Source organism: Budorcas taxicolor, chromosome 14 (genome assembly GCF_023091745.1).
Source record: "Budorcas taxicolor isolate Tak-1 chromosome 14, Takin1.1, whole genome shotgun sequence".
Taxonomy (NCBI): Eukaryota; Metazoa; Chordata; class Mammalia; order Artiodactyla; family Bovidae; genus Budorcas; species Budorcas taxicolor.
Genome location: NC_068923.1, coordinates 58,025,875 through 58,038,599, shown reverse-complemented (window position 1 = coordinate 58,038,599; position 12,725 = coordinate 58,025,875). Strand labels below are relative to the sequence as shown.

General features: G+C 37.8%; 1 protein-coding gene across 1 annotated transcript; it reads left to right on the top strand.

Moving 5' to 3' along the window:
* The first annotated feature begins 821 nt into the window (after positions 1-821).
* Positions 822-5,648, top strand: LOC128059520 (fatty acid-binding protein, adipocyte). Its single transcript, XM_052651934.1, has 4 exons — positions 822-949; positions 4,091-4,263; positions 4,852-4,953; positions 5,417-5,648. The coding sequence occupies exons 1-4, from the start codon at positions 877-879 to the stop codon at positions 5,465-5,467; spliced, it is 399 nt and encodes a 132-aa protein (XP_052507894.1). The 5' UTR covers positions 822-876; the 3' UTR covers positions 5,468-5,648.
* Positions 5,649-12,725: the final 7,077 nt, after the last annotated feature.

Sequence of the window (12,725 nt, the reverse complement as noted above, 5' to 3'; positions counted from 1 at the left end):
AGCTGGTGACTACCCAACTCCAGATTGTATTTAAGTAAAGCAACACCATTTAGATCTGGATAAATTTAGAGCTTATTATATAGGTCAAGACAGGATGAATTTTCTCAGTAAGGGGAATATATTTTGAATCGGTGCTTTTTTTTTAGGAATTTTGTGGAAATCCACACTATGCTCTTATTTAGGGAATGGAAAGAATGAGGTTAAATGATCATTTGTCAGTTAAAACTGCTGTCTAGATTCCTGGTGGAGAATTAAACTTACTTTTTCTTTTTCATTCATATGAAACATTTGAAATGAGGAAGCTGGGGTACTTTAAAATGCCATTACTTATTTTGTTTTAATTTCCATGTAATTCCTGAGACAGTACTGCCCCCAATAGCCTTTGCAATTACTTAAGAATATCCAAGGTAATTCTTACATCCCTCAATTCAAACAAATCACATAATTATAATTTTAATAGGAACTCCAGAAAAAGGAGTCAGAATTTATCCCAAGATAATTACACTGGTCCACTCTTCACTGGGATAAATAGGTATGAAAAAATAGGAAATTCAATGCACTGAATTTTAAGCTGTCAAAACAAAGTTGTGAAAATATTCTGTTAAAGGTTAAAAATAAGTTGTACTCTGCGTCCATGACCATTTGCCAAGGAGAGCCAAAGTTGAGAACTTTCTATTAAAAACATGACTCAGAGGAAAAACTGCAGAGGCTGGCAATGAAGGAAATGATCTTATATCATTCCCAATTGGTTATGCCCAAGATCACATGTTCTGGGCACCTTTAAAAGGAAGTTATCTGGACTCAGAGGGTAACAGCATCTTGCTGAAAGCTGCACTTCTTTCTCACCTTGAAGAATAATTCTAGAAAGCTCACAAAATGTGTGATGCATTTGTAGGTACCTGGAAACTTGTCTCCAGTGAAAACTTTGATGATTACATGAAAGAAGTGGGTAAGGAAATGCATTGTTGAATGGCTGGGCTTATAACTTTTTCTCTAGGAAAGAGAAGACTATGGTTCTTTTTCAGCACTGGTCTGACATGAAATGCTGCTTTTTATATAGAGGTGATAAAAACAACAAGTGAGAATCATTTGTTTCCAGAAACATTCTAGACGGAAGTCACAACTAATACTTCCTTTCCTAAAGGTGAACTGATATGAAAAAGAGTATAAGTGGCATTGTATAGAAATGACAAGATTTTATTTGATTGCTAAACTTGAATATTTTTGGTTTACTTGGCTTTCTGCCTCTTTTTCATTCATTTCTTTTGCATATAAAATAAGCGATAACTTGGAAATAAGCCTATATTTATTCCCTAGCATGTGATAATTTCCATTTGAAACTGAAAGCACTGTATTTATCATCTTAATGTAATTTTTTGAGTAATGTATGTTAACCAATTATTTTATTGTTTTAAAGTCAGTCTGTTAAAATGTGTGGTTGTATTATGGAAGGAAAAATTCTAATTTCTGAAAATGTTTTCCTTAAAAGTCTTAGATATTTGTTTGACTTAATATTACAAGGCATGACACAGAATTATTGATAATAGAGGCTTTCAGGTTTTGGGATTCTGCTAAGATCGCCTGTGTGTTCCTCAGATAATTACAAAGTTAAAGCAAAGGAGCAGAGAGGCGGGAATTCAGTCAGGCAGCCACACCCATGCATGATGAAGATGTATCCACGGGTTGCAAATTGGGGAGGGATTTTTTTTTCACAATATCTTTATTAGAGGTTATAATAATTTAATCCCTAAACCTCAAGACTTAACCTTCTTCTAAATCTTATAGTTATTTCTTGCTTGTTTATAACTACTGTTTTCCATGTCTATAGACAAGAAGGAAATCAGGAACATCAATATGAGTGAGAACTAGTTTTCCAGACTACTGACTAGTTGTAACTCAACAAACTAATCAATATGCACTGATATTGATATTACAGGACTTGAGTCTATTTACCTATTTATTTTTAGAAGCATTTTACACTTTTCAGTTCAGTTCAGTTCAGTTGCTCAGTCGTGTCCGACTCTTTGTGACCCCGTGAATCGCAGCACGCCAGGCCTCCCTGTCCATCACCAACTCCTGGAGTTCACCCAAACCCACGTCCATTGAGTTGGTGATGCCATCCAGCCATCTCATCCTCAGTCGTCCCCTTCTCCTCCTGCCCCCAATCCCTCCCAGCATCAGAGTGTTTTCCAATGAGTCAACTCTTCGCATGAGGTGGCCAAAGTACTAGAGTTTCAGCTTTAGCATCATTCCTTCCAAAGAACACCCAGGACTGATCTCCTTTAGAATGGACTGGTTGGATCTCCTTGCAGTCCATGGGACTTTCAAGAGTCTTCACTTTTAGTATTTTATTTAAATTCTTATACCATTGCGTTTGGGCTTCCTATGTGGTGCTAGTGATAAAGAACCCACCTGCCAATACAGGAGATTTAAGAGACAGAGGGTTCAATCCCTGGGTCAGGAAGATTCCCCTAGAGGAGAGCATGGCAACCCACTTCAGTATTCTTGCCTGAAGAATCCCATGAACAGAGGAGTCTGGTGCGCTATGGTTCATAGGGTTGCAAAGAGTCAGACACGACTGAAGGGACTTAGCACACATGCAGGCACCATGGCCTTTTAAAATTATTAAGTGTTGATGATAATGAAAGACAATAAGATACATTCTGAAATTAGCTGCTCTAATTGATTACCTTCAGTCAGCAGGTATCGTTTTCATCAGTCAAATGAAAACAGAATCAAGCAAGAGGAGAGTGTGATTTTCCTAAGCTTGGAGAATCTGGAACCACACCCGATGCCTCATGCATTCACTGTGCTGACTCACTCCATGAATTTGAGGTTACATTTTGTAACAGAGACAAGACTTGATGAAGCAGCATATTATCTTCCCACCTGTCACCACTTTCAGACAGGGAGCTTCAAATCAGAGCCTTGGCATTGCTTGTTTTGTATGATATATTGCCTCCCCACTATTCTTAAATTTTGGTATCTATACATAGTCAAAGAAGTAGATTTGTGCATGTGCATTTAAAAAATCCAACACAACTATGACTGTTGTAAAATCCTATGCAGTGATGGTAAGGTACTGTTTTCTATGTTAAGTTGTAAATCATTCAACCCAAAGCTGTAACATCCCCCAAAACACAGTCCTATTTTTTTCTTTCTTTTTTTTTTTTTTTAAAGAGGAGTTTGCCACTTAAGTGATTGGGAAGCAAAGTATTAATTTCTGAACTTACTAAAATAATGATTTCTTAAACTTTGAAATCTTCAGTTGAGGCTTAAGCCCTCTTTAAAATTTTCTATAATTTATTGGGAATACCATCACCATTCTAAAATGGTATGAATGCAAGAAATGTTTTGCCTTTCAGAAAAATTAATCAAGATCTTCAGATCTACCATTTCAGAGTAATTCATCAAGATCTTCAAGATCTACCATTTCAGAGTAATTATGAAAAGCCAAGAAAACTAGGCGTGGCAGCGAATGCCATGAAATGTGGTTTTTGTACACCCAAATTAAATTTTACCTGAGTGACTCTCTATTGGTCCCTTGAATCCTATTGAGAGTTCTACCTTTGACTATGGATTAGATCATTTTTGTTATTCAAGAAGCAATGGTTGAGATTCCCAAGTGTTTCACGAACTGAGTCAAATGAAGGTGGCTGCTCTCATGGTTGAGATGGCCAGATATTTTGAGAGTGCAGTGATTTTTAAAATATGTATGTCCCAGAAAATTTAATCTTTTACATATGCTTATGGAAAATTAACAATGGGTCTCCTGAAGAGTCTCATCTGAAACCCAGAGAGGGAAATTTAAAGAACAGACTTACATCTAATTGTGCCTTGGGTGTTCTTTAAGTATTAGCTGATTTCACTTATTTTCAGGAGATGCTCAAATAAAGACTTTGATAATAAACGCATTGGAGTCTTTCTCGTTTAATACACTCACTGGAGTGCAGATAGGTACACAGGCACACATATATCTAAATACACACACACACACACACACGCACACACACACACACGGCTGCTCTTTCTTAGATAAATACATGAGAGAAAAATCGTAGACTTGACATTTTTCTTTTCCCATCTATAGGTGTGGGCTTTGCTACCAGGAAAGTGGCTGGCATGGCCAAACCCACTTTGATCATCAGTGTAAATGGGGATGTGGTCAACATTAAATCAGAAAGCACCTTTAAAAATACTGAGATGTCCTTCAAATTGGGCCAGGAATTTGATGAAGTCACTCCAGATGACAGGAAAGTCAAGGTGAGGAATAAAGAACTGGAGCAGAGTAAAAGCCTGATTTATAAACGACTGCTGCCTATAGCAAGCCATTTTGTAGAAGGAGGAAAGCCATTCCATTATAAGCCAAAAAGCTCAGATTGCTAGATCTGAACCATGTTACCTTTGATATTTAGTTGGTGAATTTTCTCCCATTTAATAAAATTGTCCTTATTACTTTAAAAATGTTTAACATAATAATTTGTCATACCATATATATGTGTGTGTATATATATATATATATATATATATTATTTAAAGTAAATTGAAGTAACATAACAATGTTAGAGAACTTTTAAAAGAGTGGGGGGAAAGAAAAAAAAACATCTATGATGCTATTCCACATAAATTTATTATGTATATTCTTTCACAGTATTTTTTTCAAATGTATGTTTGTATAATATTCTGATCATAATATACATGTAATTTTGCATGTTGTTTTTGGCATTCATTGTTTTCTTTTGCAACCTTTTCTTGTAATTTAGAATTGCTAAGTACCTCAAAATAAGCAAATAAAAGTGCTCTATTTTTTTTTCCCTCCATGATTGTAATTACTTTTAATTATCCCCACAGAGCATCATAAACTTAGATGAAGGTGCTCTGGTACAAGTACAAAACTGGGATGGGAAATCAACCACCATAAAGAGAAAACTTGTGGATGATAAGCTGGTGCTGGTGAGTATCTTCTCACTACTTAACCCTAGATTTTAGTGCTAGGTCATCCCATAATCGTTATCCTACCTAGAGAAATAGACAATTGCCCTTGTAGAAGGAAAAGTTAGTCTATTGGGATTATGGTTTCACTCTGGCAATTATCCTTCTAAGCTCCGTCTATGTATACTGTGCCCCAGGAAGTATTTTCTTATCCCTCTCAATGTGAACCATATTGTATTGTGCATTTCTAATTATGTTTTTCACTCACCACATAGATTGTAAGATTCCTTGAGGGCAAGACTTGTATCTTCTTGATCTTTGTGTCTCCCTAGTTTATTACAATGTCAGGTATATAAGAAGAGCCAAGAGTGAATATCTTTTGATGAACATTTTTTCCTTCTCAGCATTGAAGGAGACAATAAATAAATACACCATGAGTTGTTTAGTCCCGAGGTTTTTACCAATATTTTGCCTTTGTGCCTAGGAATGTGTCATGAATGGTGTCACTGCTACCAGAGTTTACGAGAGAGCATAAGCCAAGGGATATTGAAATGGATGACGTTTGCATTGAACTCCATGACTTTCTGTTGGATGTGCTGTCCCAACATATATTGTTATTTTCCACTAATAAGCAAGAAACTGATTTTCTCCCAGACTGATTTTGATATGGTTGTGTTGGTTAAATAAAACTTTTTAGATTTATAAGGCTATGTAATGATTTATTCATTATGTTTAACAATTTCTTACTCATAATTTAGTGATGGAAATATAAAATTGTATTATTGCTTTGTTTCCAGTATAATATGATTTGTAAAATAATAATACAAGGTGAAAAAAATATGAATTTCCCATAGCCTTAGGTAGAAAATGATAAATATGTACTATTACTGAATATGAAGTCCTTCTTTACCATAGCTACAGTCAAGCAACACCCTCTCAGGGACCTAAGATAGACTTAAATGTAGTGAAATTCTCCACAGTCAGCTGGGCCAAGTGTTGTCATTTCACAAAAATCTGTCTTAGAGCATCAAGAAAGAGAGGTGGAATAGGAACGAAGAGTGTAGAAAAAGATTTCTGGGCTATAAATTTTAACCTGAAAAATTATTAGTAAACCAAGGTATCCCTGGAATCTGTCTAGAATTAAGTCCAAATCATCACATGTTACATTTATTCCAAAAAAGACATGACAGGCTTGTAATGAGTTATGATGTAAATGTTCCTGTAGTCATTTCCAAAGTTTTCTTTTTTTCTTACCAGTGGAATTTTTTTTTAAAAAATATTGAATATGTCCTGGAATTTTTAATGCAAATAAAATTTCCCTGGAATTTCAATATATAAAACAAACAAAAATGATAATAAAGCCAGTAAGGGTGTGTTTTCATTTATGTGTGTGTGTGAGAGAGAAAGAGAAAATTTGTTTCTTCTGCACTTTGTGGAACTTTGAGGCACCTCTATAGATCCTTGGAGTTCCATGTACATAGACTGAAATTTCCCTATCACATACTTAGCTTTCATAGGAAGCCAAAATCTTTTAAAGTGTGTCTTGCAACTGATACATTCTGTTTGTGATGCTTACTTTAAAAATAAGTTTATTAGAGGCTTCCTGGTGGCTTAGATGGTAAAAGAATCCACCTGTAGTGCAGGAGACCCCAGTTCGATCCCTGGGTTGGGAAGATCCCCTGGAGGAGGGCATGGCAACCCACTCCAGTATTCTTGCCTGGAGAATTCCATGGACGAAGGAGCCTCCTGGGCTACAGTCCATGGGGTTGCAAAGAGTTAAACACAAGAGAGTGACTAACACTTTCACTTCCAGCAGTTCAGTGGTTAAGATTCCATGCTTCCACTGCCGGAGGAGTGGTTCAATCTCTGGTCAAGTAACTAAGTTTCCACATTCCACACAGCATGGAAAAAAAGAAAATATTTATTGTTTTCTGAATATAGTCCATAGGGTGGCAAAGAGTTGGAAACAACTGAAGCAACTTAGCATGCACACATGCACCATATGCATAGGTGGTGTTAGTGGTGAAAAACCCACCTGCCATTGTGGGAGACATAAGAGATGCAGGTTTGATCCCTGGGTCAGGAAGATCCCCTGGAGGAGGGCATGGCAACTCACTTCAGTATCCTTGCCTGGAGAATCCCATGGACAGAGGAGCCTGGTAGTCTATAGTCCATAGGATCACAAAGAGTCAGACACAACTGAAACGACTTAGCACACACAGACACACACACACACACACTATATACATAATACCAAGATACAGACAGAGAAGGCAGAAGAGGTAAATTAAGTTTCTGATCATAATAATTTACTTTACAAAAGCAGAGAGTTAAACTCTCACTTTGAAATTACTGAAGAATTGGAGAATTCAAAGAGAGGTTTGTAGGAATTGTTTAGAAAAATTCTTGGTAAATCAATATTTATTAAACACTTACTATGGTCCATGAGCTTTGCATGCTCTAACTTAATTTATTATCAAAATAATCCTATGATGAGGATTTGGTATTCCTGTTTAAAGATGAGAAAACTAAAGTTCAAAGTTTAAGTCTGTAAAACTAAGTAGGGAATAGACATAGGAATTCGATATTCAAGAGAGCAATCCTAGCTGGGACATAGATCCAGAAACCACCCATATTCAGTAGGCTTCCCAGGTGGCAATGTGATAAAGAATCCACCTGCCAATTCAGGAGATGTAAGAGAAGTGTGTTCGATCCCTGGACTAGGAAATGACAATGCGCCTTAGTATTCTTGTCTGGAAAATTCCATGGACTGGGGAGCCCGGTGGGCTACAATCCATGAAGTTGAAATGAGTTGGGCACAACTGAGCACACACCATCAGCATTCAAGTGGTAGCTTAATTCATAAATGGTGCTGTGATCATTCAAGGATTTTTTTCAAAATCTACTCTTCAAGTTTTCTTATTTTTCAGTTGATGTTGAAGCATAGAATAAGAAGATTCAGTCCAATGTAAATTTGCTAGATAAGTCAGTTTCTTATTTTCTACGTTTTCACCAAAAAATTAAAGCTGTAGAAACAAGGTATGTTCAATGTCAGTTCTCTGATTTATCCTCCCTGGGACCTCTTTGAACCTCACATAATTTTTCATTAACATTGCTTCTATCAACACACACACAGAAATATAGAGGCGATTCTACTTTTGAAGGAAGAGAGACAGGATCAAATGGGTACTTCTCAGAGATGTGTGGACATAGAGCCCATCTATATCTTAAAACAGATATGAAAAAAAAGCCACTCACTCCCTCCTTGGAAATATTAAGAATTGGGTGAAATACTGGGCCAACTTATACCTTCTTTAATGCAACTCGCATCACTATCACTGAGCTCCAATTTCTGTGAATAATTGACTTGGAATAGGTAAGCCTCCAAGATGGCCTTTGGGTAGCAATGTTTTTGGTATTTGGGATCTGGCTTCTGAACAATATGGTTATAGCACTTCTAACCGGAGTCTATGAGTACCAAGAATTTCTGGATTAGGGAATGAGGCATAGCACTTAGATCACTTATCAGTGGACATCCCTGTGCTCAGTTATGCGGAAAACACAATTTTAATGTTATATCTGATTATGGATCTTTCCATCCATTTGTGCAACCACCCCATCTCAATTTACAAAACATTAAAATAGTTTATGTGTAGCCAAACAGCCAGAAAATGCTAGGCAATAGGAAAAACTCAGTTACTGAGAGCATCTCAAAGGCAAGGATTATGTCCTGTTTGTAGCCATGTCCCCAGACCCTGGCACAATAAACAACAGATTTGGAGTTTAGTAAAGAGTTTTGAGTGAGTGAGCGAACGCTCTTCCCTGTGCTAGGTGTGGTTTGTAACACAGAAACAGTCCATGATCATGCCCTCAGTGTGGTAGAGAAATACCATGAATGTCATCACATCACCTGGGAAAATTTTTCTGATAGTTCCTCCTCCTCCCTCACCCTCCATATCTAAGAAGAGTTAAACTCTTCCTCCCATGACCACAGGAAAAATACGTGTTCTTACTATAACATGATATTACCACACTTTAATTTCTCATCTTTTCCATCACTAGGCTGACACAGCCTCAGGACACTTCTGTATATATGTAGTATCTAGTACAATGCCTGAAATGTGGTAATCACTCAATAAATTTTAGTGGAATGAATGAAGACAAAATATAGAGGAGGATGTGAATTGTATGATAAATTGCGTGGTATATTTTATGGATTGGAAGGAAGCTAAGGGCAAGCAGAGTACTCAGTATGTGCTGGAGGAAGGTTTTCAGCATAGAAGATGTAGTTGAGCTAGGCCATGAAAGATAACTATAAAACTAATTAATTGCTTATTAATTAATTTTACAGTGGAATGACTTGGCAAAAACCATCTTAATGTCAGTCGCTCGTTGCTCGGTCGTGTCTGGCTCTTTAAGACCCTATGTAGTATAGCCCGTCAGGCTCCTCTGTTCATGAGATTCTCCAGGAAAGAATACTGGAGCGGGTTGCCATTCCCTACTCCAGGAGGTCTTTCCAACCCAGGGATCAAAACCACCTCTCCTGCAGCTCCTGCTTTGCAGGTAGATTCTTTACCACTGAGCCACCTAGGAAGCCCAATGAAGACCCTATCCTCCAAATACCTGGGATATGTGTTCTAATCACTGATTGCTGCTTCTGATCACTGAAGTGCAAAGAAGAGGTGGTGGCCACTATTGTTGCATTTCCTCCCATTGTTGCAAATACCACTCTTCTCCCCCTCCTCAAGTGATTGTCAGGAAATTTAAAGGGCCAGCACCTTTTCCTTCCCTTCATTTCTTACTATTTCCTCTTTGAGGAGCCATGATTAAAGACCAGGACATTCAAAAGCAATTTCCTATACAGAGGATATTAGAAAGTCACTGTACATTCCAAGGAAAAGGTACAGGCTCAGAAAGGACATGAGAAGACCTTAAGTTTCTTCCTTAGGCTGGTCCTTGGCACAGAGCCAGACTCCAGCAATCAGAAAACAAAAACAAAAAGCAGCAAACCCTAGAGAAGGAGGAGAACCTAATTTCCAGAGTTAGCACATTATTAAATTCAAATTTTCAGTTTTCAACAGTAAAATCACAGAACATGGAAAGAAATAGGAGAGTTTGGCCCATTCAAAGAAAAAGTTAAACCAACAGAAACTGTCCCTGAGAAAGACCTGAAGTTGGATTCACTAGTCAAAAATCAGTTACATTTCTATACATTAACAATGAACAATTTGAAAAGCAAATTAAGAAAACAATTCCATTTACAACAGCACCAAGAAGAATAAAATACTTAAGAATTAACCAAAGAAGTGGAAGTTTTGTACTATGAAAGCTATAAAAATGTAACTAAGTGGAAAGACATCCCATAGTCATAGATCGGAAGTTGTCAATACTATACCATTTGAAGTGATTTACCAATTTAGTGGAATCACTGTCAAAAGTCCAATGATGTTTCTTGCAGAAATAGAAAAGCCCATTCTAATATCAAGGGATCTGAAAAGCAAAAAAAAAAAAATCCTAAAAATGAAGAACAAAGTTGGAGAATTGATACTTCCTGATTTCAAATTTTATTACAAAGCTACTATAATCAAAGCAGTGTGATACTGGCCTAAAGACTGACATATGGGCTAATGGAATAGAATAAAATGAACTCTTGCACATTGCCAAGACCTTTCAGGGGATAAAATACAATCTTCTCAACAAATGGTACTTGGAAAACCAGATGCATGCATGCTCAGTCACTTTAGTCATGTCCAACTCTTTGTGACGCTATGGACTGTAACCTGCCAGGCTCCTCTGTCCATGGGATTCTCCAGACAAGAATACTGGAGTGAGCTGCTGGGCTCTCCTCCAGAGGATCTTCCCTGACCTGAGACTGAACCTGGATCTCCTGCATCTTCTGCATCACAGGTGGATTCTTTACTTCTGAGCCACCAGGAAAGCCCTGGAAAACCTGATATCCACATGCAAAAGAGTGAAACTGATGTCTTTTTTTAATACCACATGCAAAAGTTAACTCAAATGTAAGACCTAAAACTTGAAACTTTTAGAAAAACTTCACAACATTGGACTTGGCAGGGATATCTTGAATATAATACCAAAGGCACAGGCAACAAAAGAGACAATAGACAAATTTGATTCCAGGAAAAAAAAAAATCCTGTGCCTTAGAAGACATTATCAACAGAGTAAAAACATGGCTCACAGGACTTCCCTGGTGGTACAGTGGTTAAGAATTCCTCTGCCAGTGCAGGGAACATGGGTTTGATCCCTGGCTCAGGAAGAATCTACATGCCGCAGAGCAACTAATCCTGTGGGCCACAGTACTGAGCTCCAGTGCCACAGTTATTGAAACCCACCTGCCAAGAGCCTATGCTCTGCAACAAGAGAAGCCACAGCAATGAGCAGCCCGAGCACTGCCGCAACGAGTTGCCCCTGCTCATGGCTAGAGAAAGCCCAGATCCAGGAATAAAGACCCAACACGGCCAAGAATAAATACACATGCACACACATGAACATCTAAGAAGCGACCCACAGAATGGCAGAAAATATTTGCAAGTGATACTTCTAATACGGAACAAATATCCAGAATATATAGAGAGCTCCTAAAAACAATAACAAAAAAAACTATTTGATTCAAAAATGGGCAAATGTCTTGTATCAGAGAAAATATATAAATGGTCAATAAACACATGAAAGGATGTTCAGTGTTGCTAATTATTAGTGATAATGCAAACCAAGATCTTAATGGGATGCATCTCACACACATTAAGATGGAGGCTATAAAAAAATAACTTGTTAGTGAGGATGTGGAGAAAGTGGAAACTTTGTACAGTGTTGGTGGGAAGGTAAAGCAGTACAATGGCTGTGGAAAACAGCAGGACAATTCCTCAAAAAATTTAAAATAGAATTAACCAGGTGGCATCAGTGGTAAAGAACCTGCCTCCCAATGCAGGAAACTCAAGAGATGTGGATTATCTCTAGTTCGGGAAGATCCCCTGGAGTAGGAACTGGCAACCCACTCCAGTATTCTTGCTGGAGAATCCCACGGACAGAGAAGTCTGTTGGGCTGTAATCCCTAGGGTTGCAAAGAGCTGGACACATCTGAAGCGACTGAGCATGTACACACCAGCAATTCTACTTCTGGTTATACACTCAAAATAATTGACAGCAGGGTCTCAAAGAGATACATGTATAACCGTGTTGGAAGGACTGATGCTGAAGCTGAAGCTCCAATCCTTTGGCCACCTGATGCAGAGTCAACTCATTGGAAAAGACCCTGATGCTGGCAAAGACTGAAGGCAAAGGGAGAAGAGGGTGGCAAATGATAGGATGGTTAGATAGCATCACCAATTCAATGGACATGAATCTGAGCAAACTCCGTGAGATAGTGAAGGACAGATAAGCCTGGCAAGATACAGTTCTTGGGATCGCAAAGCGTTGGACGTGACTTAACAGCTAAACAACAACAAAAGTTCATAACAACATTTTTCATCTATTGCTAAAATGTAGAGGCAATCCAAATGTCCATCAAAGGATGAATGTATAAGAAAAATATGAATAACACATTTTGCTTTATCCAACAGAATACCATTGTGTTAAAAAGGAAGAAAATTCTGAGATTTCCTACAACATGGGTAAACCTTAACAACATTGTGCTAAGCGAAATAAGCTGGTCACATGCACACAAAAACAAACACTGCATGATTCCACTTATACAAGGTCATGGAGGCAGAAAGTAGAATGGTGGTTACCAGGAGGCAGGGGTGTGGAGAATGGAGAATTGCTATTTAACGAG